This window comes from Phocoena phocoena, chromosome 11 (assembly GCF_963924675.1).
Source record: "Phocoena phocoena chromosome 11, mPhoPho1.1, whole genome shotgun sequence".
NCBI lineage: Eukaryota > Metazoa > Chordata > Mammalia > Artiodactyla > Phocoenidae > Phocoena > Phocoena phocoena.
In genome coordinates, this window is record NC_089229.1 from 63,449,133 (window position 1) to 63,476,689 (window position 27,557).

General features: G+C 56.0%; 1 protein-coding gene across 1 annotated transcript; it reads right to left on the reverse strand.

Annotated features, from left to right (window-relative positions):
* Window positions 1-310: 310 nt before the first annotated feature.
* KCNH3 (potassium voltage-gated channel subfamily H member 3) lies at window positions 311-18,627 on the reverse strand. The gene is made up of 15 exons (XM_065887174.1): window positions 18,552-18,627; window positions 16,854-17,087; window positions 16,270-16,404; window positions 15,269-15,402; window positions 14,582-14,825; window positions 14,048-14,205; window positions 13,758-13,965; window positions 9,664-9,945; window positions 9,164-9,363; window positions 8,426-8,675; window positions 3,247-3,464; window positions 2,211-2,542; window positions 1,712-1,818; window positions 1,000-1,076; window positions 311-907 (listed from the first exon to the last, which is right to left on the reverse strand). The coding sequence occupies exons 1-15, from the start codon at window positions 18,625-18,627 to the stop codon at window positions 311-313; spliced, it is 3,252 nt and encodes a 1,083-aa protein (XP_065743246.1).
* Window positions 18,628-27,557: the final 8,930 nt, after the last annotated feature.

Sequence of the window (27,557 nt, forward strand, 5' to 3'; positions counted from 1 at the left end):
CCCCCTCCTTGGCCTCAGGCCACTGTCCCCCAGCCTGCAGAGGGAGATGAGACGTCAGAGGAGCAGGCTGAGGTGAGGAAGGGCCCCAGAAGTAGGAGCCCAAAGATTCCTAGCCTGGGGCCTGCGGCTGAAGAAGTAAGTTCTAGCCCTCCCTGTGAGAGTCCGGTGCCAGGCCCTTGTTTGTTTGCTCTCAAGCTCCCTGCCCTGAGCCAGCGGGCAGCACGGAGTCCCAGGCGTGGCTGCCACCCTTCCTCCCCGCTGAGGCTGGGCAGATGGCAGCATGTCCCGGCAGCAGCTTTGGGGCTGGCGGTCAGACCCCTGTGCCTTCTTCCTGGGCCCACTGGACTGTGTCAGAGCCGTGGCAGCCAATCAGCACCATCTCCAGGCTTTGGGGTTCCCAGGGCAAGGCCAGGCCCCCTGACCCTGGCGGGGGCTCTCCGGTACTGGCAGCCTCGGCCTGGTTCATGGGCTCCGGGGGCCCAGTCCTAGCCCCTTCCTCAGGAGGCGGTGGGCCTGGGGTGCTGGGCTCGGGGCAGAGTTCTCCTGAGCCTGGGGGCTCTGAGTCAGAGGTGGAGGTCCAAAAAGCTGTGGCTTGAGGCCAGGGGGAGCTCTGAGACGCCGGGGGGCCCCAGGGCCAGGGTGCCACGAGGGGAGGGGGCCCTGGACGAGGGTGGGGCCGGGTCCCACTCAAGACAGAGCCAACTGGGGGCTGCAGGCAGTAGGAGGACGTCCCAGTGTCCACACACAGAGGCTGCAGGAGCCCAGAGGCGCTGGCCGGGCAGGGCCCCTCTCCTGACGCCCGAGGGGATGGGCCCTCCCCGTGGGGTGCCAGGATGAGCTGCACAGCCTGGCGAAGGGACTGCAGCCCCGCCCGCATCTGCAGCACCTGCTCAGACAGCTCCATCACCTGCAGGGAAGGGAGGAGGGTGGGAGGAGGGCGTGGTCAGTGGGCTGGGGACCTTACAACGGCAGGCGCCCCCACCCTTGCCCCTCACCCACCGCCTGCCGAAGCTTGTCCAGCATGTCTGTGTTCCTCACCTCGCTGGGCCCAAGGGGGACAGTGAGCAGGCTGTTCTCTGTGGACAGTAGGGTGGGGTTACCAGGCAGGGCTGGCGAATGAAGACAGCGTGGGGTCCAGGCCTCCGCCCGCTTAGCGCAGACCACACTGGCCTGGCCAGGCCTGCTGCCGCCAGGAACAGCCACTTACAGCCTTACCTGAGTTGCTGAATTCTGTGCAAACCGCCAGGGGGCCTCGGGCACACTGGCTTGTGCTTCTCTCTCAGGAAGCTGCCTTTGTGCCTGTCTCTTGTTCTGTCCTCCAGGCAAGGGGACACTACCTGGGCCGCCTGGCCTGCCCAGGGGCCACTTCCAACTCTGCTTCCCCAGTCCTGTATCCCCCCCAGTGGGCCAGACACGGTGCTGAGGGTTTCAGCACCATTATCTCATTTAACATGCACAACCACCTTTTTACAGACGGGAAGCTGGGGTGAGAACCGAGGTCACACAGAGATGTGGCAGCAGAGATCTCACCAAGCTCCATTCCAGCTACCTTCCAACACCAAGGTGCTGGTCTTACCCACCGCCCTGCCCAAACCATGCAGGTGGGTGAGGGCAAGAGGGCACCCAAAGTCTGTGCCCTGCCACTTTCTCAGAGGCTCCCAGGGCAAAGGGGCTGCCCTGCCAACTTCCCCCCGGACCCGGGCCCCAGTACCTGGTCCGGGAGAGGGGCTGCTGCTACATTCTGGGCCAGACCTCCTCACCCGGAAAGAGAACTTGGGCTGGTCAGAGCCACAGCCGTCCTCAATGCCATCTACTACCCTGTGGACACAGGACAACAAATCAGTTGACAGACAGCCACTGCAGTGTTTCATGGGACAAGATGCCCCATTGTCCGCAGAGGCTGCAGAAGCTTGGAGCTGGGCCAGGGGCTTGGGGCCCCAAGCGAAGGGTAACACGTGGTCCCTTCCTCTAGGAGCTCGCAGTTTCACTGGGGATTCAAACTTGAATGAGGTGAAACAGCAAGAGAGTTCTGAGCAGTGCATGGCATGAATGGTGGACCGGGGGCAGCAGGGAGGAGGAGGAGTCAAGGAAGGCTTCTTGGAGGAGGCTGGAGGAACAGATGGGCACCCAGGGCAGGGGTGTGCCTGGCCGGGGCCCCAGCCCTATCACTGCAGCTCTGCCCAGAGTTTAGTGGCCCAGAGCTCGCTCACCTGGGGCTCAGATCTGGGGGTACATTCCATGGCACAGAGGGCAGCCGCAGCCCCTCTAAGCTCTGAGGGTGAGCAGAGGGGCCGGCCTCAGCCTGTAAAGCTCCTGCCCTGCCAGGCCGCCCTCTGCCACCCAGCAGGGGCCGGGATGCCGGTCGTCGTGGTGATAGCAGCTTGGCGGCTGAGGAGGATGAGGTGCAGCTGGGGGACAGCAGGGGGCTGGAGGGCTCATCAGCTGGGGCTGGCGAGGCTGCGGGGCCCTGCTCCCCGTCTGTCTCCTTCTCCTCCAGTGTGGACATGAGGGTGTTGTCGCCGCTCAGGGAGCTGGTGTCCACCTGGGGATGGTGGGGGACAGGGAATCATCGTGGGGAGCTCCTGCTACGTCCCACTCACCCCCCCCCGACCTGGTCTCATCACCCTAGACGGGAGGAGCTGTTTTTGTTAAACAGGATGCCCAGTGTCTCCCACCTCCCAAGGAAGAGACTCGGCAAGGGAACGGGGTGCTTTTCTGCTGCCACCACAAAGCCACCAAGCCCCGGAGGTGTTTGCTGTCCCTCAAAATGCTAGCCAAGTGTGGACACGCTGTCCCTCTACTTGGTCCCTCAGGCTAACTGAACTATCCAGGAGGACCTGGTACCAAAAACCGGTTTGGAATTAGTAAGATAAGGCAGGAAAATTCAAAAGCCTTTCAGAGCAGTCCTGTGTCACTGTGAAGAAGCAGGGGGCACTGCAGGGCTCTCTGCAGAGGCGGCTTGGAGACTAGCGTGCGGCCTGCCTGGCCCCGACCCATGGGCACCACCCCTCATCTGTGACCTCACAGCCTCCTTGTCTGGTACCGCTGGACTCGCGGGCCGTCTCATGGGCCGGGAGAGCTGGGAGTGGCGGCTGAGCAGAGCTGGGCTGGGCTCTAAAGGACAGTGTGAGAGTGTGAAGGGGCAGCAGGGCGTAGAGCCCCACCACCACCATGTGTGGGGTGCTCACACGACACTCCCACAAAGCCCTTCTCTGCCCGCCTCACCAGGCCCCCCAGCACCCTCACCTCTGCGGGGCCTCCGCCAGCACCCAGGTTGTAGCTGAGCTCCCCTCGGAGGCCCCTGCTGAAGCGGGGGGCGAACTCGGGGTACAGCGCGAGGCTCTCGTGCAGGCCAGCCAGCTGCAGACACTGCAGGACGCAGTACGTCAGCCCCTTCACATCGGCGTTGGCCTTGACCACCTGCTCACGCCGGGGCAGCTCGCAGCCTATCAGATCGCCCTTCCCTGGGAAGAGGAAGCAGAGGTCAGCAAGCCCTGCCCCTCAGCCACCCGAGCCGAGATGGGGGTTGAGTGGGGCCTCTCCAGCCAGGACAAGAGGGGAGCAGCAGGGCCCGGGCCCTGGCTGACCCCTGCTGCCTGCCTCACTGGCTCCTCAGACAGGCTCGGGGTGAAGAGCACTGTGACCCCGGTGCTCAAGCACATTTGGGATCAAAGCACTGTGCTGAAACAGCCCAAATTTCAGATCTGAGACACCAGTTCTAGTGATTCCCAGGTTGCCTGTGGATCAGAATCCTCCGGAAAAGTTAAACCAACCAGACTCCCCGGGGCCCATCACTACCTACAGAATCATAATATCTACTGGAGACCCCACAGTTGTTAAGCCCTGCAGGTGACTCAGGTAGAGCGTGTCCAGGAACCGGTATGTGGAACCAGCAAGTTAGTGCTGTGTGGCACAGTGAAAAAGGCAGGGGGCCGCGTTATCTCACCTCCCTGAGCCCTGGTGCCTCATCTATATGAGAGATCCTGCGTTGAACTGAGTCTGCGGTGCTTTCGCGATCTTACCAGAAGGTGTCAATGGAGGGTTTTCCCACCACCCGGCTGAGACTGCCACCTGGCTGACAGCGATTGTAAAATGGCATCAACTCGAGTCCGCATCCTAATCTCAGAGATGTTAAATTGTGGGGAAAAAATGTGTGACTTAGAATCGATGAAATAGGATGCCTCCAACCAGGGACGCGGTGATAAGTTAGTGTAGATAACGTGCCTGACGCATAGATGGCCAATCAAAGTTCACTTCCTTCCCTTCCCTCCTGAAAAGTGTCCCCTATCGATCATTCCCAAGAGGTATGGCATGCCACCAGGGCTTGGGCAGAGCACTCACGGCCCTCACAAGGCAGCTCAACCCACGGCCAGACATTTCACGAGATTAGACAGCGTTTCCTTATCCTTAAGGAAAACGATGGCTCGCTGCCACCCCCGCTGTGGGCTGCCTCACGCTGCCAGCAGAACTCACTGAGCTTAAAGGCCTCCTCTAAATGTTCATGGACTTTTGCTCAAATTTAAGTGCAGAACGCATCGTCGTTAAATCTTATTTTCTTGGTTTCAGGCCATCCTTCTGGTTCCTTCGGAGAGCTGTTTGGATCTCAGTGTGATCATCTGATCAATGAGCTCTCTGTCCTCACGTGTGTCAGCTGGAAATAGGATAAGTATGTATTTCTTGTCTTCATCCAAGAGGGGAGATAAAAACGAGAAATAGGACAGGACCGAGGACGGAGTTCCATACCACTGGTCTCAGGGACCAGAGACTGCCCTCCAGGCTGGCCTCTCAGACACAGCCTCCAGCTCAGCTCATCAAGGCCTGTAAGGTCCTCCCTGCACCGTCGCCCAGCTCACCTCTCTTCGTCTTGCCTCTTTCCTCCCCAACTAACTTTGCACACTTAGCTCTTAGTTCATACACAGAGGTAAGGGCCAGAATTGACACTGCTAGATGTGCCGTGAGCCTTAGCTGCAAAGAGCAGGCAGGAAGCACCTGGATGTTCAACTAAGGAGGCAGGTGGGGGATGGGGTGAAGGCAAAGCAGAAAACCAGGCCATGATGAGGGCTGGGGAACCAGGCATCCACCAGGGCATCCAGAGGGGCCACGTCAACAGAGGAAACAGTTCATCTGGAACATGTGGGTAGGGACAGGATGGATCAAAGGTGGCTTAAGTCCCAGTGCTGGGGAATTCTGCAGGCAAAGGCCACGGCATAGGCGGTGGCCACCCGTGAAGCTGTCTTAATACTGAACGTGGATATTCTGAGACCTGGTGCCTGGCATCAGAGAAGAGAGATTCTTTCAGGACCCATGCCAGCTCCCAGCCACGCTGCTTCCTCAGCTCCCAGCTGAAAACCATCTGCTTAATAATCCACTAGACAATCTTGCTTTGGAGTGACCAGTCTGCCACTGTCAAAATCTGCCTTTTTGCCCTTCTGAATCTCTCCAGTTCCCCATCATTTCTCAAGGACTGCCAGCCATATGTGAGTGGCCATAACTCCGTTTGTTCAGAGTCCTGGCATTAACTCCACGTAGGGCGAGAAGTCAAACTCATGAACGACACCTCTCTCAGCTCACATGGTATTTCTTTCTTCTGTTTCCTGTTGGAAGACCATCCTCCTCAAGGAAGAGAGGATGGACACACAGTCGCTGCTGGGCGTGTGGTCTTGCTGGTTCTCCAGGTTAATGACAAACTTCAGCCCCTCCAGGCGTCAGCTGTCCCCACAGGGAGTCCGCAAGTGCTGCTGCCTGAGGATTTGGCTGTGGTCCTGGCTCTTTCCATCAGTGTGTGAGGCCCTCCGTGACCCACGCAGATCACAGCGTCCCCACCCTCTGGGGTCCCTGCTGAAAGCCTCCCACAGCCCCGAAGCCTGCAGCCCCATGTTGCCCGCTACCCTGAAATCGCGCCCTTTCTGCGGGATGAGTCTCCCCAGAGCAGAGTGCCTAAGAACACAATGTTCAGAAGCCTGAGGTTTAGAGTTAGCAGAACAGCTTCTAGCCCTAGCCTGCCTGTTCATTAACCTCTTGGAGCCTCAGTTCCCTTCTACGCAAAATGGAATAGCGATCATTCCTCCGCACTGGGTTTTGTGAGGTTTGTGTGAGTTGAAGCATGTAAGGGCCGGGACACAGGGCTGACCCCGCTGCGGGACCCCTGCGGCCAGCATTATTATCATGTCAGCTCTGAAACTGCAATCTCCCCGTCCTTGTCTAGGGAACTGATCCCTCATCTTCACCTCTTTCTCTTGCCAAGAAGGGAAGTGTATTCAGAGTCTGAGCTCTGCTGTCACCCATCGCAACCCTGGGCTTGTTCGAGGACCTTCCCTAGGAAAGTAGCATCTTCCCTCTTGGGCCTGGCCGGGGTGGGCGGGGGGAGGTTGCAGTGAATAAGCATGGCGTTCACACAGACCTGCGGTCAGTTAATCTTCAACAAAGGAGGTAAGAATTTACAATGGGAAAAAGACAATCTTTTCAGCAAGGGATGTTGGGAAAGTTGGACAGCCTCGTGTAGATTAGAACACACCCTCTCACCATACACAAAAATAAACTCAAAACGGCTCAAAAACTTAAACATAAGAGATTACACCATAATACCCCTAGAAGGGGACATTAGCAAAACATTCTCTGATATAAACCGTTTCAATGTTCTCTTAGATCAGTCTCCGAAGGCAATAGAAATAAAAGCAAAAATAAACGAATGGACCTAATCAAATACTAGCTTTTGCATAGCAAAGGAAACCATAAACAAAGTGAAAAGACAACCTATGGAATGGGAGAAAATATTTGCAAACGATGCTTAATTCCCAAGGGCTTAATTCCCAAGGGCTTAATTCCCAAGGGCTTAATTCCCAAAATATACAAACAGCTCATACAACTCAACAACAAAATAACAAACAACCCAATCGAAAAAGAACCAAACAGACATTTCTCCAAAGAAGACATACAGATGGCCAAGAGGCACATGAAAAGATGCTCAACATCGCTAATTATTAGAGAAATGCAAACCAAAATTTCAATGAGGTACCATGTCACACCGGTCAGAATGGCCATCACTAAAAAGTCTACAAATGACAAATGCTGGAGAGGGTGTGGAGAAAAGGGAACCCTCCTATACTGTCAGTGGGAATGCAAGTTGGTGCAGCCACTGTGGAAAACAGAATGGAGGTTCCTCAAAAAACTAAAAAGGGAGTTACCGTATGATCCAGCAATCCCACTCCTGGGCATATATCCAGACAAAACTCTAATTCAAAAAGATATAAGCACCCCTATGTTCACAGCAGCAGTATGTACAATAGCCAAGACATGGAAACAACCTAAATGCTCATCGACAGACAAATGGATAAAGAAGATGTGGTATATATATATATATATATATATATATATATATAATGGAATACTACTTGGCCATAAAAAAGAAATAATTCCATTTGCAGCAACGTGGGTAGAACTAGAGATTATCATACTAAGTGAAGTCAGTCAGACAGAGAAAGACAAATACCACGTGTTATCACTTATATGTGGAATCTAAAATAGGACACACATGAACATACCTACAAACCAGAAACAGACTTACAGGCATAGAGAACAGACTTGTGGTTGCCAAGGGGGAGGGGGGTGGGGGAGGGTTGGATTGCGAGTTTGGGGTTAGCAGATGCAAACTATTCTACATAGAATGGATACACAACAAGTCCTGCTGTATAACAAAGGGAACTATATTCAATATTCTGTGATAAACCAGAATGGAAAAGAATATTAAAAAAGAACATATATATACATGTATAACTGAATCACTTTGCAGTACAGCAGAAATTAACACAGCGTTGTAAATCGACTCTACTTCAATAAATTAAAAAAAAAAAAAAAAAGGGCTTCCCTGGTGGCGCAGTGGTTGAGAGTCTGCCTGCCGATGCGGGGGACACGGGTTCGTGCCCCGGTGCAGGAGGATCCCACATGCGGCGGAGCGGCTGGGCCCGTGAGCCATGGCCGCTGAGCCTGCGCGTCCGGAGCCTGTGCTCCGCGACAGGAGAGGCCATAACAGTGAGAGGCCCGCGTACCGCCAAAAAAAAAAAAAATGGCGTCCATGCCTCCCTTTCTCCTGCCTGAACACTTTCCAGCACTTTCCTCCTTAGCATTTGATTTTCCTCCTTGACAGGAAATGCTCCCCTCCGTCCCCTCACAGACCGAAGGCTGGTCCTTCGCTCAGTCTGGCCTACAGCACCCGTGAGATTGAGTTCACCTCCTTGTGTTGCCGCCTTGTGGTCACTGGGTCCGCTCTGAGCTTTGCCCAGGGCTCCACGGCTACCCCTGACCCCACCCTGGCTGTTTCTCCCTGGTGGCCTTGCCTGCGTCTTCTCTCCGCGTTTTCTGCAGATGGGGCCCTGGTTCCACCCGCCTCCCCGCAAGCCCTGGCGTCCTCCGTCCCACCCTCACAAACCTAGGATGGCGAGCACGGTGCCGCCCTTGAGCACCTCCATGGAGCCAGAGCAGACGAAGTAGAGGGCCTGGAGGGCGTCGCCTTGGTGGATGAGATACTCGCCAGGCGTGCAAAAGGCGGGCCGCAGGGCCAGGGACAGTGCCCGCAGGCAGCCGCGGCTCGCCGCCTCAAACAGGGGCAGCTGCAGGACCTCCTTGTGAAGGTGCATGGCAATGTCTGCGCGGAGCTCGTCCGGGAGGCTCTGCAACAGCTGTGGGTGGGATCAGGTGCCGAAGGTTAGGGTGGAGAGTGGGAGGCAGCCTCCCGCCAGCCCTTTCCACCCCGAGGGCCTCAGAGCAAGGGCAGGCGTGGGAGGGGCCTTGATTTCCCCCCTCCCCCCAATCGCACAGCAGCCAGCTCCACACAGGGTCCAATCAGTGAGGGGGGCCGCCTCTGCCTCCCTCTCAATCACTTTATCCTCCCCGCCTCCCATGGGCAGCCCTGCTTTCCCCCACCCGGCCTTAGACCTGGCCGGCAGTGAGCAGGGCCTCTAGACCTAGCGAGCGTGGAGGCGGGCCTCCGAGCCGGCCCGGCTGCCTTCTGCTCCTTGCCGCTGGCCGCCCAGGACAGAGCGGAGGCAGGGGGGTCAGAATTCTGCATCTCTTGCCCTCCAGCCCGCTGCTCCTGGGAATCTTAGGCCGAGCGCACACTCCTTGAAGGAGCAAAGGCTGGAAGGGCCGGCCCTGGAGGCCTGCGCACCTCGGTGGTGTCGATACCGTTGTTCACCGCCCAGGTCGCCTGGAAGTACTCGAGCATGCGCTGCTTGAGGGGCTTGGGGATGCGGTGGATGCGGATGTAGTCGCGCAGGTCGCGGGTGCGGCTGTGGTACAGAAAGCGGCGGGCGTACATGCGCTGGATGATGGCCGTCACGTTCCCAAACACCACCGCGTGCATCAGGGCTGGGGAGGGTGGCGAGAGGGGTCACCTCCAGGACCAGCCTGGCCCGGCCGGACACCGTGCGGGACACATCTGTCCTCCCCTCCCGCAGCCCCGCGCTGGGCAAGGCCCCCGGCCGCTGTGTGGGGTGGAGTCCTGCGGCCAGGTGGGCTCTCCTGGCCCTGGGCTCGGGTTCCTTGGGGCCCCTAGGCGGAAGCACCTCTGGGAAGGACCTCGGGGCCCTGTGGGAGGTGGGGAGGGAGGGGTGGCCCAGGGCATGAGTCGGGGAGAGGGCCCTGGACTGGGAACGGGGCAGGCCTCACCGCCGATGAGCATGGTGCAGATGGAGAAGATCTTCTCCGTGTCCGTGTTGGCAGACACGTTGCCGAAGCCCACGCTGGTGAGGCTGCTGAGTGCGAAGTAGAGGGAGGTGATGTAGGCGCTGCGCAGTGAGGGGCCGCCCAGGAGCTCGGGCCCCGTCCTGTTGGCCTCGCTGCTGCTGCTGCTACAGTTGTCACTCTGGCCAGAGCTGTTCCCTATAGCTGGGCTCCGGCCCACCAGGTAGTAGGGGGTCTCCAGTCGGCGGGCCAGCTCCTGCAGCCAGCCTGGGGAGGGGGCAGGACAGCACTGCTGCACTGCGGGCGCAGGGGTGCCTGCTGGTACCCCCGGGGGGGGGACACACATGGCTGCAAATCCACCCCCCACGGCTTCCTGCCATGTCCGTCCCTCCTCTGCCAGCCCTGCGTGCCCCTGTGCACCCCCTCACCCCTCCCCAAGACAAGCACACGAGGTTGAGACTCATCTCCCCAGACGGTGTCTCTGGGTGCCGAGGCTGGAGTGAGGAGCTCTGCACCTTCCTCCCCGTGCTGGCGCTAATCCCGGGGCGGTGGGCCCAGCTGGAGGGGGGCAGAGGGACTGGGGGGTTCATTGCACCAGCCACAGCCTCATCCGCAGGGCCGCCTCCTCTGCCTTGTCCTCCCAGACTCCTCTTGCTTTTTCTCTGAGCTCCGGAAAGCCGCCCCCCATTCAGCCTCATCCCCCCCACCCCACCACCACACACACCACCCAACCTCATGCACGCGTTCTCGGGCACACCGACGTGGATGTGTGCACACACCAGTAAGGCTACAGACGCAGTCGAGAGGACAAGGACACACGTGTGTGAGCACAGTCCCAGGAGCACAGCCACGGCCTGTGCACGCTTGGGAGAGACAAGGGTACGCGGGCGCTTGCACACTGACACCCAGGTAGGAGAGGGACACACCTGCATGGACACGAGCACACAGGTGAGTGCACTCAGAGGCCACAGACAGGCAGGCCACCGCCGTGCACACAGCTCTCTACACGCAGACACAAGCCAGCCTGGGACACTGAGAGGAGAATAAAGATCGCCCCAGTCTCCTCCTCAACCCCCCATTCTCTGGTCTGGCCTTGGAGGAGGTGGGGCTGCGTACTGGGGTCTCTCAGGAGCCCACAGCCGCCCAGAGTCACTCAGCCCAGCTGGAGGGCTGTGGGAATTCTAGGGTGTTAGATGGGGGTTCCCAGGGTCCACAGAGGTCCCAGGGGTCCTGGCAGAGCTGGAGGCCATGGGGAGCAAGGGAGAGAGAGCAGATCTAGCATAGAAGTCCAGAGGGTGGGCCCAGGACCACAGGCTGCGCTGGGACCCACCTCTCCACGTGCCCCTCCCCAGATCCCTACTCCACACTCACCCTAACATCGCACATGCTGCTCTTCTCTGTGGCCCTCACACCTCTTCTCTCACCACACACCCATCCATTCAGCAATCTCACACACGTGTGCCAGGAGCCGGGGGACCCCCAGAAGCTTACTGCAGCGACGTCTCAGAGGTACACAGCACCCGAGGGTCCCGGGATGGGGCTCAAACCCACACGCTATTGGCTAGAGCTAGAAGGCTTCCCGGAAAAGGGGACACTGGTGGTTTGTCTCAGAGGATGGGTAGTTTTGAGACAAACTGAGAGGGGGTCATTCCTGATCTAGGGAAAGGTGTGGGCTAAACCTAGAGCTGGAGACAAGTACAGGCGAGTAGCTTGGCTTAGCTAGAATGTGGGGTCCGCACTGAGGGAGCGAACTCCAGGCTAAGGAGTTGGGGGGATGTGTAAAGTCCTGGGCCAAGGTGAGGACTCACCCTCCTGTTATTTGAGATGTGCTGTGAGAACGCAAGGAAGTACACAAAACCCTTCAGTCGTTACTTAGTTGGGCCTCTGAGGTGAAGCCGGTATCTGGGTGAGGAGGGGGCTGGAGGGTGGAGAAGCAGGAGGATGAGGGCAGGATGCAGAGGGGTCCCTTACTCAGTCTTGGTCATGGGGCATTGTCAGCCCCTGGAGCTGGTGGCGGGATGGTCCCTCTGCGTAGGCCGTTCTGGAGGCTTTCATACTGAGAAATGCTCTGAGCCACCTCCCTCAGTGTTTAGCACAGTCTTTTGAAAATCCAGCCCATCTCCACTGGGCTAATGGGATTCTGGGGCTGGAACTTTATGTCCACACCAGGGCAGTGGAGCAGTAGAACCAAGGCAAGGAGGCAAGGGGAAGGCACCTCCCACCAGACAGAGCTGGGCCAACAAGAGGCGCCACCCTCACCCATGGACATCCCTCCCGAGGTGGACTTAGGGAGGTCTGGGCGTGGCTCCCACCCAGCTGGGGGGTAGTTTCCCTGGAGAAAGAAGGGGCAGATGATGATGTGAAGGACTTGGGAACTCCCCTAATGTGAACTAGCCCCTCTGGAACTTAGGGTTCAAGGGTGCGATCTGCCCAACAGTCAGCCTGCCCCTTACAAGCCCCATGCTCTCCGTGGAGGGGCTCAGAGCCCTTCTGGGAGCCAAAGGTGTTCTTCATGTCAGCTCAGCAGCCCCTGTGACGTGGTCAGAATGGAGGATCCCCATGGACGCAAGACACGGGGTGTCTGGGTTGTGTGTGGGGAGGGGACTGACCTGGGGATTTGGTGTGTCACCCACGTAGGGGTTGGGGTTCTACATCACTGTTACCCATCTCCCAGTCCTCTGAGCATGTTCGTTGGGGACGTCTGACCCCAGAGCCGCCTCCGCCACAGCCTTCCTCTGGGAAGGGCGGGCGCCAAGGAGCTGACATACTGCCTGGAACGTGTCGGTTCCTGTACTCAGCAGCTAGAGCTTTGGGGAATATCCAAGTGGGCCTCCGGGCTACACACCAGTCTCCGTGGGCTTGGCGAGGGAGGGAGGATTAGCGGGAGTCTCCTCGTCCCTGGGAACTGATCAGAGCATGTTTCTAAGGCCAACCTGGACTCCTGGTGACCAACTCCATCAAGAGAAGACAGTCATGGTGGGGGGAGGCATCTGAGCAGCTGGGCTCTTGCCCACTGACTGGAAACGGGGGCTAAAGGCCAGTTACGGGGAAGTTGCCAGAGGGCTGGAGGGCATGGGAGGAAGAAGGTGTGTCCAATTTTGGATCTGCGGGCGTGGAGAGTTAGACGTCGTTGGAACAGAACGGTCTGGAGACAAGAGAGAGAGGATGGAAGTTGAGATGTTCACACCGTGGTGCCAGTGGAATCGCCCAGGGAGAGCAAGGCGGGGGGCCGGGGCAGGAGGAGGCCTCCTCACAGGGCAGAGAGATGGCTGGCAGGGTCAGGTGCTACAGGGACTTCAAAGGGATAAGAGTTTGGCCCCAGAAGGTCACTGTGACCTTCAGGGTGACATCTGGGATTGAGAGGTGGAGGTGGAAGCCCTCCTGGCAGGAGTTAAGACATGAGTGGGAGGTGAGCAGAGAGAGGAGCTGCGAGAGGGGAGGTGAAATGAGAGTGAAGACGCTGGTGGGACGCAGAGAAAGGCTGCATTTTGGGCTGGGGAAGGGCTGAAGCAGCTGAGAACCATGCTGCCGGAGGTGACAGGAGTGGGCAAGGGGCCTTAGGGGCCAAGATGGTGGGGGATGAGCTTTTGAGAGGGTGGCCGGAAAGCGCCAGGCATCGGAGCAACCCTGGAGAGGTCTTCTGAGAGGGGTGGGGTACCCAGCTGGGCAGGGAGTGGGCGAATGTGAATGTGGCACAAGCTTGACCACGAGGAGGCCATGATGGGTGAACAGACTCCCCCAGGCAGCCCACCAGGCTTCCTCCACAACGTGGGCCTGCAGGAGAGCAGGCCTGCCTCGAGGTGGCTCTGTCACGCTCCCACCTGCACACACACGCGCCAGCCCCCTCATTCTCCTTACAAACACACACCTACTGGCACACATGCCCCTGATACACACCTATGGGCATGTACACAGGCAGACTTGCACACATCTCTCTGATACCTTACATCAGCTCACGGACATCCCCTGATAGACACACACTTGGACTCACATTTCCCTGACGCACGGACCCTCAAGCGAACAGATTCCTTGGGCAGACGCACACACACACGCACACACACAGAGGCAGCCTCCAGTACCGATCTCAGGCAGCTCGGAGGCGCTGCTCTCGATTTCCCGCTGGCCGATGTAGAACCAGATGCAGGCCACCCAGTGGGCGAGCAGGGCGAACACGGCCATGAGCAGGGTCAGCACCACGGCGCTGTACTGCGAGTAGCGGTCCAACCGCGGGAGCAGGCGCAGCAGGCGCAGCAGGCGCAGCGTCTTCAGCAGATGCGCCCCGAAGTACTGAGGTGGGGGGAGGGGGAGGTCACCCCAGGGCCGGCCCCCCCGTCCTGCCCCAAAGCCCACCCAGCCCAGCCGCACTGACCACGTTGACCTTGAAGGCGTGTAGCAGGTCGAAGGGCAGCGCCGCAATGACATCCAGCAGGAACCAGGTGCTAACGTAGTGGAGGCAAATGGACTTTGGGGCAAACACCACCTGGCCCGACTTGGACACGAACGTGGTGCGGAAATTCAGCACGATGTCTGGGGGAAGTTGGGGCGGGGTCAGCACCGGTGGGGAGGAGCCACATTTTCCTGGGCACCTGCTCAGGGTGTAACACTGTCCTGGGCCCTTTACCTGCATTGTCTTAGTTTTCGCAGTGAGCCAGAGGGTGGATAGTGTGCCTATGTGATGGAGGGAGAAACCAGCTTGGAGAGGCTACGACTAGCTCAGGGCCAAGTCACCCATTAGTGATGAAGACATATTTGGAGCCTAGGTCTGATTTCCAGGGCCACGGGTCATAAACGGGGGAGGGCAAGGGGGACACTGGGGGGCAGTGGAAGCCATGCAGACTATCCCCATCAAAGCCTGGCGGGGTCACTGGTCCAGGGAGGGGTGGGAGGCACAGAGCACACATACCAAGAATGAAGAGGACCTCCACGGCCAGGTCGCAGACGCTGGGAGGGCCACGGGCGGCACTGGGCTCCCGGGCTGTGCTCACGCACACGCTGTAGGGCACGGTGACAGCCACGTAGAGGGTGGCGAGCAGGATGAAGCCGTCCCAAGTGGCCCTCAGTGCCCCACAGTGCAGCAGGATGAAGGGTGACTTCCGGATGGCAGCAACTTTGTACTCGGGCAAATTTGGCTTCTCTCCAAACACCCCCTGAATGAGAGGCAGGGCAGGTCCAGGCAGGGAGGACAGGAAATTGGCACAGACTGAGTTTGGATAGGGTCTGGGACAGGCATCTGCCTCCTTTCTCTCCCTGCATTCTCAGAACCACCTCTGACACAGGCATCAGAGTCCCCTTGTTATAGATCAGAAGACTGAGGATCGGTCAACTCAAGTGACTTAGGTGAGGTCACACAGCTGCTTCGGGGAGGAGCCAAGATTGAGCCAGGGCCCATCTGACTCCAGGGCCAAAACTCTCCACCATACCTTCGACAGATCAGGCATGTGACATTCTCACCACAAGCCCCAAAGTGCTGGTGGGGCCTGAGTAGCCCCCGGACATTCTCTCTGTGGTGGGCTTGGTTCCCCTTCTCCATCTCCTCAACCGGCCCCTACCCTGCCCCACCCCCCAAACACACACCCTAGCGCCAATCCACCTTATTGAGCTTGTGCTTGCCCTTGGGCTGCTTCTGCAGGTGCCCAGACAGGTGGTAGAGCACAGCCCGGCTCCGTCGCCGGTTGGCATTGAAGCCTTTGGACCCTGCCCGGCCATATCGGCGTCGGCCACCACCTGCAAAAGAAGAGGGGCGGGAGAGAATGATGGGCGAAGCACTCACACGCCTCAGCCCGGGGGCTTGCGGGTAGGACACCAGTTGCTGGCCCACGGACTGGTCTGGCTCACCGCCTAGTTAGTCTATTTAGAGCTGGGGGCACCAGCGTTTCTCACTTCCTGGAGTCACTTGCCAACACCAGCAACGGGCAGTCCTGGGGGTGCTTACAGACACTCCCCCCAGTGCCTGCTTCTAGAAGGAGGTTTGGATCCAGGCAAGAGAGGAACACCACAGGGAAAGGCCTGAGAGGGGAGTGGGAGGTAGTTCCCAGGGTGGGGGAGTGCAGAGCTAGCAGGAGGCCATTGGGCAGAGTCGAGGCCGCCCAGGGCTGGGGGCGGGGGATGGGGAACAGAGAGTACCCCCAACACCCCCAAATGGCAAAGAGGCCTTGGAGCAGCTTCTGATGACAGCTTTGTGAGCTGTCCAAAGGCCACCCCCAGCCCGTAGAGGATGCAAGAGGGGAAAGACCATGAGGACTTAAAAGAGGGCTTTGGCCAGGGCTCCCCAGACAGGTTTGCATGAAGACAAGGAACCAGGTGGGTCTGTGCTCAGCCTCACTGATTGGTGGGAAAATGGTACTTCACGGGCACTAGTGGAACTTGTTTCTTTCAGTTTCTTAGTAAAGTTGACTTTAAAAGTCCAACTTTGTCTCCACAGGCTCTCCGTACCTGGGCCTGGGAAGATGAGAGCAGCACAGGCTCCTCGGCCAGCAGAGCAGGGGTCCGCGAGTGCAGGCGGGGTGGGGGGCCCACCACAGCCCCGCCAAGGCTTGAGGTACCCAGCACCCCAGCCGCAGCAGCCAAATCGGCAGCCCCACAGGCACCCACCTGTCTCCTTCCAGCTGTCGGGGTCCCCTCGGTTCTTGGTATCACTGATGTCCTTGTGAGAGACCAGGAAGAGGGCCACCTCCCCTTTCTCATTCTTTATGGGTATCACATCCAGGAGACACCAGAACGGGAGCCCTGGGCACAAAGACAGACTCAGCCCAGCTCCCATTCTCCGTCCGAGGCAAGGTGACAGAGGGGCCATTGACACCCCTGGTCAAGGCACATGCCAGCTCCACTCAGGACACTTAGACTCGGTCCATCAGGGTGGGGGAAGGCAAGGGAGAGCAGAGACGACAGTCAGACATGTGTGTTCATAGATCTGTCCTGCTAAGTAAGATGGGGACATTTTTCTGCTGGGGTGGAAAATCCAAGATGGGAAAATGAGTACCAGCTGAGACTGGGATGAGGACCGAAGAAAGGAGGGGCCAGGAACAAGAGGAGGGGTGGAGAAAGAGGAGAGGGGAAGGTGGGATGAGATGGGGAGACGGAGAAGATGGGATTGGAAAGGAGGGACTTTGGACGGGGTGGGTACCAGGCTGGGTGAGACCGCGAAAGTAAGGCAGGCTGGCCAGGCGGCCCCTCACCGCTCTTCCGGTACAGGATCAGCTCGGCCTTGAACTCCTTGTGCTCGTCCAGGGCCTTGCGGATCTGCTGGCGGACGAGCTCACTGGTGTCTGGCCCATAGAGGAAGGAGCAGGCACAGCCCCGTTGCATGACCTCAGCCCGGGAGAAGCCCGTGAGGTCACAGAAGCCATCAGAGCAGTAGACCACAGGGAAGAGCCCCGCCACCTGGGCGTTGCCCAGCACGAAGTTACTATCTGCAAGAGAGCACCCCTCAGAGGAGGTGTGGGGTGAAGGGGCACAGGGTCTACTACCCCTCCTTTCCCAATTGCCTGCAATCAAAGGGTAGGTGTTACAAATCCCAGGAATCCTGTGTGTGAGTGTTTGGGATGGGGGGTTGGGGGAGGGTTAGGACAGGAGCTGTTTATGAACAGGAATTACAGTGTCACCTGTGTGTCGGTGCCCTGCAAGGTCCCACTCCTAGCATCGTGTGTATAAGTGCATTCAAGAATTGGCATGTGTGAGCCCTGAGGTTGGTGAATGCAGCCCCGTGTGGGTACTGTGCCCTCTGGAGTGTGACCTGAGCAGCTTGGGGTAAGGGGTGGGGTTAGGGATATCCAAAGGAGGACTGCAGGACCAGTTCTAGGCCAGCCTCAGCCCCCCTCCCCCCGCCCCGCCAGCTTCTGCCAGGTTCACTCACCAGCCAGGTACTCGGGTTGGCTATTTGGCTCCTCCCACCGAGACACACTTGGACGGAGAGGCAATCCAAGCCACCATCTATTCTGTACTCTGTTTGAGCCCCAGTTGCCTGAGCCCCTGGCTCAGGAATTAGTGAATGTGATCCACAATGGGGGTGTAAGAACGGTAGCTGAGCTCTGGCAGCCTGGAGCTGTATTGGAGTGTATTGGGTAGTGGGGGGCGCTGAATCAGCAGGCTGCGGGAGCCAAGTGCAGGCAAAGCAGATGGAGAAGCCTGGGGTGGGGATGGTCTCAGAGATGGGCTTCCACCCCTATCAGGAACCAGAGACAGAGGCAGAGAGCTGGGAAGCCCCACTGGGGGTGAGTTTGAGGGAGGAGGAGAAGGGAGGGGGCTTTCACGACTTTCCCAGTGCTCAGAGCCCCAGAAAGCCAGGATCCAGAAGCTCTGGTCACCTTCTCCAAACTTCCCCAGTCTTAGTGGGAGTCCCCAAACCTATCCTTTTGGGGCTAGAGGGCTCAGTGGGTTTAGGCTGGTGGGTTTAGGTGGTGAGGTAAGGTTGGACTAACAGTGCTCTCCTGAGTCCCGCCTACTCTATCTTGGTTTGCAAACCTCTTTTCTAAACCTGTTTTTTTAGCCTCTAGGCTGTCCCTTGAGCACCGCTTCCTTGCCTCACTTCCCAACCCGCCAGTTCGAGGGTAGTCTCGGTGGGATAGCGCCAGACGCAGGGATGGGATAGGTTACACTGACTAGGTCGGGGTTCGCGACCCCAGGAACAGACGACATGACCGGCCCCCAAACCCAGAGAGTTCTAGCCATTTTGCCTGGCCCGGGGCAGTGTTGACTCTGAATTTTTCGGAAACGGCGTCTGGAAGGAGACGGTGGTCCCAGCTAAAAGTGGGGCTCGGGGAAGAGAGGGCGAGAGCAGGAGGGCTCCAGGCTGAGGTGTCTGGGTGCAGGACTGACGGGAACACTGGCCAGGGACAGCTGGTCCGGGAGCCAGTGGGGCGAGGGTCGGGACTCACGCGTGCCGTCGAAGCGCGTGGCGATGGTGTCCAGAAAGGTGTTCTGCGGCGCCAGGAGTCCCCGCATGGCCGGCATCTTAGGCGGCTGTGGCCGCCTGCCCCATCCCTCCGGGGCGAGGGGGCTCAGCGCCGGGGGAGGGCGCCCAACTCGGCCGCCCCCCGCCGGGCCCCGCGCCCCCTAGCGCAGCCGTCGGGGGGCAATGCCCACCCCGGACTCGCAGGTCCCGCCAGCCGCCCGCGCGCAAGGGGGCGTCCCCGCCGTCGGGGCCCGGAGCATGGCGCGCGGCTCCTCGCGCCCCGGCCGCCCACGATTCCCGGTCTCCTGGCTCCGCGCCCTCTGTGCTCTCGGCACCTTCGGCTCGAGGTGGCTGCCGCAGCGGCTCCCGTTTCGGCTGCGGGTCGGCTCCGGCTCGGGCTCCGCTGGGTACCAGATCCCCGCAGCTACCTCCTTCTGTCGGGGAGAAGCGGCAGCCTCCCTCCCTCCCTCCGGCGCCCGCAGCCAGCACCGGGGTAACCATGGAGACGGGGCACACCCAGGCAGGGCTGCCTCCTTAAAGGGACAGGCCTCCCGCCGAGGGATTCCCCCCTCCCCTCGGGACCTCGTGGGGGCAGGGGAAGCGGCGCCCTCCCTCCCTCCCCGCGCCACGCAGGCCGCCCGGGCCACCCCGAGCCGCCCCGCCCGCCCCTCGGAGAACGACGGGCGAGCGCCTGGTCCCGCTCGGGCAGACTCAGCCGCAGGGGCGAGGCGTCTTTCTCTGCAGCATGGGGGTTCTCAGAGAGCCTGGCAGCCTCTCCTCCCCCGGAGGGACCTGAGGAGAGCTCAGGCGGGGGATGAGCTGGGGGTGCGTGGTTTAGAAGATTTCCCCTAAGAAAAATGTAATGGGAAAGGGGGCTGGGCCAGCAGGTGGAGGTGGTGAAGACCGGTGGTTGGCGGAGGTTGGGGCAGGGGAAGTCTAAAAGGAGATTTGGGGGAGGGGGTTTAAACCCAGCTTTTAGGCATCCAAGCCTTTCTTAGCCTCAACTTGACCCTCCAGGGAATGGATCGATCCGTCACTAAGCGACGCCGCGGCTGGCTGGAGCTGCCAGGAAATAGGAGGGTGGGTAGTCCTGGAAATAGGGTTTAGACGACGCTCTCCGTGTGTGCCCGGGAGGTGGAGGGGTGGAGAGTGGAAATGGGGTGTGTGGGGATGGGGGCGCCCCAGATCCTTTGTCTTGCCCCTGTGTTTCTGTCTGTCCCCCTTTGCCGCTCCCAGGCTGCACTGAAGGGTCAGGTTGCAAATACAGACAGGGTACAGTAGATGTCAGACGCTGGGGGAAACTTCCTAACCGCGCGCTAGTGGGTCTTTGCGGGCGGGGAATGAGAGGACCGAGTCTCCGCTGCCCCTAGCGCCTTTAGTCCTAGAGAACTAGGCTCTGCGCTGAAGAGGGAGCGGGGGCTGCAGGGACCCCCACCTCCAGCGAGGGGGTGGGGAGGAGGGGCCGGCGGGCGGTGCGGAGCCGGCCCTGGGCGGCAGTCTCTCACTGGTCTCCAGCGCTGCGTCGGTCCCAGCAGCCTCGCGTTGCCAGCGCCGCTCCTCCTCCCTCCCACGATTTGCCAGCGAGCGCGGCTACCGCCCGCGCCCAGAGGAACCGCCGTGGCCAAAACAGCAATTTGTTCCCGAACGAGTGATGCGGAAGGCTCAGCGCCCCCACCCCTCTAGGAGACACAACCGTAGTCAGCAGCATCGGAAAGGAAGGAGTGTCCCCCGCTCCACCCACCCCTCATCTGTGACAAGGGCCAAAGCCCCAGGCACCTGTATTAAAATGAGCTGGTGCTTGGGCAGGAAGAAGAGGAAGCGTCCCCCTCCCCCAGTCCCCAGCGTCCCACCCTCTCACATGGGTCCAGGGCTGCACGGTAACCCCTCCCCCAACGGCTCATCTTTGCCCCTCCGGGCGACGTTCAAGCGCACTGCTGAGGAGCGCGTACAGTTTAGGAATCGGCTCACCTTGAGAGAAAGGATGAGGCTATGAGGGAAAGCACCCAACTTGAGAACCAGGCTACTTACCCAGGTTCGAATATAGTTCTGCCACTTGCTGTTGTGATTTTCCTTGCGTGACTCAATTTTCTCCTCTGTGAAACGGGAACAATAACTACCTCAGAGGGTTGTTAGGTGGATTGAAAGATTAAAGGATCTAGAACAGCATGTGACATTTGCAACATGTAAATATTATCTGATTTTGAAGCTTATGGGAGCCCTGTGAAATATGCAGAGTAGATGCTACTTACTCTCCATCTCACAAATGAGTAAACAGAGGCAGAGATAGAGGAGAGACTCGCTCAAGGTAACCAAGGTGGTAAATGGCTAAGGTTCCAACCCTGACACACTCCCAACCCCAGGTCCAGAATCTGCCTCACTCCGGCATAGCTGGCTCCCACTGTGAGGACTCAGAAACAACCCCAGGCTCGCTGTGTGGCACTCACAAGGACTGGTCATCTGGCGTGTGCATCAGATCCAGATGACCCTCCCGTGGAAGCCCAAGTGTTCAGACTTTCAGTCTTCAAGCTCATCCGCCAGTGCTGGTTTTGAACATCAAGCCAAACCATATGCTTTGGGTCAGGGTGAGCAGGAGGTAGACAGAATACGTGGGGTGCCCCAAAGAATTACCATAGCTGAGATCGACTTGGTGTCAAAGCACTGTGCTAAGTGCTTTCCTTGGATTATCCGGTTAACCTTTATCATAACTCTGTGAGGTAGTCACTGTTATAATTGCCAATTTACAGGTGAAAACATTGAGGCGGAGAGGTTAAGATGCACTGCCTCCTCCAGAAGCTCCAGGCACAATGCCTGTGTCACTGTTTTGGTGCTCTGGTCCCCATTTCTGGGAGAAGAAAATATACCAACGTTTATTGAATGTTACGATCACTCTTCTTATCACAGAATGAAACAGCAATGTTTTGGGCTTTAAACCGCGTCCCCCATTGCCCTTCAAAGAATTTGTGTGAAAGTGTGTATGGGGTAGAGATGCAGCCACTGACCCTTTGCTTTGGCCTGGCCTGATTTAAGGTGCCTTTTCCGTCTAGATGAGTGTCTAGATCTCAACCCACTTCACTCTTTCACTTTACCTAGTTCCTCAGGTCTTCCTGCCAGACCTGGCTTATGGTGAGTTCCTTGCCTCCTCCTTCCACCCCCACAACCCCCGCACCCACCCCCCATGCACGCACGCATACGCGCGCACACACACACACGCGCGTGAAGACAACAGGGCACGGCAGGGTGTGTGTGGGGAGGTTAGGGGCCACTGGGCTCCCCACTATAATCTCCTCTTCCTCTCCCCTTTCCCCAGTTCTTGACTCACTGGCCACAGTGGGGAGTCACAGGGAAGGGAAGGTTGAGAAGGAGCCCTGTTCAGAGATAGCTCAGAGCCATTGTCAACAAGGAGAAACTCAGGAGGCTGCATTTTGGAGCTGCCGTGGGAGGCCTGTGGGAGTATTATCTACAAAAGGAACAAGGAGAGAGAGGAGGGAAGAGCAAAGCGAGGAAACAACCGCTCGAGACACAAAAGATGGAAAAAGCCCCCCTCCCAAGTGCAGGCGGAGTCAGTTGCTGTGTGCAGCCGGTGAGAACAGGTGGCTGTCGAGGAACAGAGTCCAGGGCCCCTCCCGTCTCCTCTCCTCTTCCTACTCTCTCCACCCTCATTCCTGGAGGTCCCCAGGTCTGTCTCTCCTTCTCAGGCTGTGTGGTGTGGTGGGGAATCTCAGGCTCTCAAGTCAAACTAGTCTAGGTTTCAATTCTAGCTCTGCCACTGTGTGACCCTGGGCAGGGATGGGGGACGGGCGCTCATCTCGAAGAGCATTAGTTCCTTCATTTGTGAAATGATCCTTTCTCAGGGGATTGTGGAGAGAGTGAGATGAGCTTAGTAAGTGGTTGTGATTGTTATTGAGAGTCCCCCTGAGCACTTGTCCTGCCCCTGGGTGCTGGGACCCCAGAAATGAGCTCAGCATGAAGTCTCGCTGAAGGTTCCCCATTCCCACCAAAACAAACACAACATTTTGGAATACTCTGAGGCTTCCAGTACTTGGCCGCCCCTCAGCTGTCTCATTCTAGGCCATCCCTTTTCTTTTAGTGGAGGATCCTAGCTAGTGTGAGGAAACCACAGTAAACTTTCTAAAAGGGAATCCTGGATAAGCTATTGTATATCGCATGGCTAGTTAAGTGGAGGAAAGAGATCTGAACCGGGAGTTAACTAGGTTGACAGCAGTTTGCTACCGCGCCACAACGCTGGGGTGCCTTGTCCTATCCTTCGGTAAACAGCCTATTAAAAGGGGATGGTATGGTCATTTTGATGAGTGCCCACTGTGAACAGCCACAGGACTTCAGGCCGTGGGGATACACTGCAGTCGACCGTGGGCCCCGCCTGCCGGAAGGCCAGTTTACCAGTCCTGCCTGCAGTCAGCAAGGGAGGGAGTCTGAGAAATCTTCTCAGTCTCTCAACCTGCGTGTTCTAGCAGCACCAGAAAACGGGTTTGTCTGAAATCTAGTTACAGAGAAAGCCTAACTGGGTTAAGTTGAAGAGACACATAAAAAGGAGACCTGACTTCTCCCTGGGGAATCAGAGTGGGTGGTATTTGTTCCTGCTGTTTTGACGGCTGTGAAGGGGCGGGCGGGGGGCGGGGGGGGGGCTGGAGAACAGTTTTGCTGGTGGTGGTGATGGTGGGTGAGTTTCCTCACCCAGAAAAATCTTCAGATAGCGGTTCCCCTTGGTAGGGAGTCACAGACTAGTAACAAAATTCCCTCAGTACCTGTATGGAAACGATGTTCCCTGGCTCTCCTCGGACTCTGCCACAGCCTTGCTCCCTGTTTGCCCATGTTGGTGCCGTCAGCATCTGGCCTGTGCCACCCAGAGAGCTCAGAAACGGGAGTGGGGGTGGCTTCCTGACAGTTGTCAGGACAAGAGGGCACAGAGCTCACCATGCTGGGGGGATTTGCACTCAGAGGAGAAAAGCTGCAGCAGGGATAGGGTGACTGAAGTATTACTTTTTTATTTTTGGTTAATTTCTGGTTCTATTTTTTTGGTTATTTTGGGGTTATTTTTTATTTTTATTTTTGGTTAATTAGGTCTGTAAGGCTGGAGATCAGGGAAGTCTTTCATGCACTTTTTAACAGGGCACGAGAGACAGAAAAGTAAAGGAGTTATGGTGAGTGAACGTTGAACTAGTCACAGGTTAGCTTGGACACCAGGGTACTGTTCTCAGCACCTGCTTGATACCTACCTTACCACTCCATGAAGTAGTTACCAGTCTCCACTTCCCAGTTCAAGAAGAGGTTCAAAGATGTTACGTTATTTGCCCAAGGTTAGTTGGTCACATAGCTACCAAGTTGTGAAGCCAGAATTAAAATCCAAGTATCGGTCTCAAAAGTCCAGGGTCTTTCTACTCTACCACACTGCCCAGCCACCAGCCGCTGCTGAGCTCTAAGAGCTCTAGTTCCTTCACCTGCAAAGGGTTTGAGGAAAGAGCTGGAACCATTTATCTTTGCCTCAGAACTCAGCACGGTGCCTCAGTGTTTGAAGCAAAGAATGTGCGCAGGTGGCTAAAGCCACCAGAAGTCCAGCTCGGCTGACTTTAAGGTATGATGTTCTGCTACCAGCATTATGGTCTGGTGCTCTGAACTGGTTAAAACAGTGACAAAACAGCTCCTTGTATCAGTTGCTGACCTCCAAACGTGCCACTTCGGATACCCATTTCTTCCATTAAGTATGCTTCCATATGCATATAATCCTCTCCAGGCGGGATGAATCCTGTAGATCAGGCAAGACAAACCCTCATTTTGTTAGGTCAAATGGTAGGATTTCCAAGGGCAACAAGCCATTACTCTACTGACCTTCTCCAAAGCAGAGGTTCACAGATTGATAACCATGTGTCCTGGCTTTTCTAGGCCACTCCCAACCTAAAGTAGTTTATCCTGTTGTTCCCCATACGTATATTCCTACTCACAAGACTGTACCCTGGTATGGGATTCTGAAATACCAGGTCACCCTGTCTATAAACCACTGAGCAAATGCCTGATCACCGCTGGTATGGTTCAAGTTCAAGCACAGGCCCTGCGAGCAGTGCTTCTCCATTATACTCACAGAAGACAGTAAGGCTCTTTCATGCAATACTATTACCTTGTACTCTTTTATCTGTGCCAGTTGCCCCAACTAGTTTATCAGCCCCACAGAGGGCTGTGTTTTAGTTATCTTTATCTCTCCTTAGCTTCCAGCTCAGCAGCTGTACAAAGCACTCCCAAACACTGTTGGTGAGAATCCATGCACCCTGTAAGAGTACTTTATCAATACCTGTATGATCCAACAATTCCACTCCTAGGAATTGATCCTAAAGGTACACTCTCACATGTAATGAGTGATGTATGTATTATATTGATGAAATATGCTCATTTCATCAATACATATAATAGCAAAAAACTGAAAATCATCATGAGGGACTGGTAAAACTAATTATGATAAATTTATACAATGGGATACTATGCAGCCATAGAAAGAACAAGGTACATTTATGTATACTGACATGGCAAGAGGTCTAAGCAGCATACATTCTTCTGATATATGTATATAAATATAGAAAACCTCTGGAGGGATAAAGAAGAAACTTAACAGTGGTTGCCTCTGGGGACGGAATAAATAGTCCAGAGTGGGATGGAGGCTTACTTTTCATCATATAGCCTTTTGAACCATTTTTTTTAAAACCATTTACATATATTGATTTTTCTTCAAACCAAACAAAAACTAGTTATAAAAAGTGAGGACGAGTTAAAAAAAAAAGCAAATTGCTTAGGAATATGCATAATATAATTTCCATTTATGTAAAAGAAAGAAAAAACATATTTGCATGTTTGGATTTAGAAAATTTGTGAAAAGATAAACAAGAAACTCATCAGTGATTTCTTCTAGGGAGTGGGACAAGGTAGGGAAGTATTTTTCACTTTCACATCATGTATCCTTTTGTACCTTAAAAAAAATTAGCCTGTATTACTTTTTTAAAAAGTGAATTTAAAAAACTGCCGCAAATAAGGGGCCTACGAATATTTGATATTCATAATGAGGCCATGCTAATTTAAATTTTCTCTCTCAAGTGGCACATAATAAACTGACAAAGGTAAACCTGAAGTTTCAATCTTATCTCTTAGGCTGGGCAAGGACAGGACATTGATCTCTAAGAGGAAATGGAAAGGGAAGGAGAAATGATGGTTAGGAAGGTTCTCTCTGAACACACAGCGGGAACTGCCCAGGGTACAGAGCCTCCCTCCTCTTGGAAGGAAGAGCTGTTGTGGGGAGCAAAGAATGAGCTACACAGTTCAAACTTAAGGTAAATCTCACTTCTCTTCACTGAAGAAAGTCAAATGGCAAATTTAGGAGAATATCTACAACGTGAGATCCTAAATGAATTATGGTTTAGACGTATCTAAAAAAAGGATTGTAGAATGCATATAGTATGCTCCCTTTTTTGTAAAAAACAAAACAAAAAATTAAAAGCCTATATATCAGGCTCCCCTGGTGGTGCAATGGTTGGGAATCCGCCTGCCAAGGCAGGGGACACAGGTCCGAGCCCTGGTCTGGGACGCCACATGCCGCGGAGCAACTAAGCCCGTGCGCCACAGCTACTGAGCCTGTGCTCTACAGCCTGCGAGCCACAACTGCTGAGCCCATGTGCCACAACTACTGAAGCCCACACACCTAGAGGCCGTGCTCCACAAAAAGAGAAGGCACCGCAGTGAGAAGCCTGCATACCGCAAGGAAGAGCCAACACAGCCAAAAATAAATAAATTTATTTTTAAAAGAGCCTACATATCTATGTGTATAAGCACATATATGCTTTGAAAAGGTTTATAAGGATATATGCCAAATTATTAACAGTTATTACCCCTGAGAAACAGAATGAAAAAGTGGAAAACTAACTTTTTCCTTTTATATTTCTGTATTATTTGATATTTTAAATGCTACTTTTGTAATTAAAAACAATGTGTAAAAAAAAAGTCATAATTTTCAAACTTTTTGTGGTCATAGAAAAAGTCTTCAAATATTTTTCTATAAGGAGATTTTAACTTCAGCTTCAAGGCAGTTTTGACAAACATGTGGCTTCCCATCTGTTCAGGTGGTTAAATACAGTCTTGCCTGGATACGGGCATAGACCTCATAATCCTTCAAGGCCACTTCAATCTCTGGATTTCCTATACAGTGTAGGTAAGCAATTAATCAGAAGAGCAGGGCTTTTTCCTGATACAGCAGGCTGATGGTGATGTTGGATAAATTCCCCCAAATGAGGTGGCCAGCCCCTTAGAAAATGGCTTCCTAGTACTCCTTGACTATTGTTTTCTTTACTGAAAGATACACACACACACACACACACACACACTCTTTTTCTCTCTTTCTTTCTCAGTCTGTGCAGCCAACCTGAACCCTGGCAGCTCATCTTCAGCCAAAGAGCTAGGGGAAGCCCTGAGGCAGCTAAGTGTTCTGCACCACTGCCACTTACAGCCTGGGCTTCAGCCTTGGGAGAACAAATGCTGGGGAAGAAAAAGCTCTGCTGTTATTAAATCATAGAGGCTGGGGTGGGTGTGGCACTCTGGCACCAGCACCGCCTGCTACATGCAGGAACCCCGTTACATTGTGATATCCACTACTCCTGTGAAGGGACAGGCAGTGGAAGACAGGGGTGTGGACAGAACCTTCGGTTGCCTGGGTGAGCTGTTGGCAGCTGTGGGTTTTCTGAACTGGTAGGCTCTCCTTCGGAAAGTCACCATTTCCTCTCCTACAGACCTTTTCCCAAGAGGAACCGCTGCATCTGCTCATCCTGGCTTTTACATTTAATTTGGTTCTGAAGGTAAGCAGTGGACAAATGACTTAGGAATTGGACACCCTCATTTAAGCCCCGAACAAGCTGTTCGAGTGACTTCTACCCCATGAGGCCCAAAGAAAAAGAGATAATGAAATGAAGTCACGTCCTGCTGTGAAACAAACGTGGGACCG

Excerpts from the sequence above, each read along its gene's own strand:
- KCNH3 (XM_065887174.1), bottom strand. The coding sequence starts at position 18,627 with ATGCCGGCCATGCGGGGACTCCTGGCGCCGCAGAACACCTTTCTGGAC. Across the intron at positions 16,405-16,853 it reads GATCCTGTACCGGAAGAGCG|GGCTCCCGTTCTGGTGTCTC; the intron begins GTGAGGGGCCGC and ends CTTTGTGCCCAG. Across the intron at positions 9,364-9,663 it reads CTGCACCATGCTCATCGGCG|CCCTGATGCACGCGGTGGTG; the intron begins GTGAGGCCTGCC and ends CACCCTCCCCAG.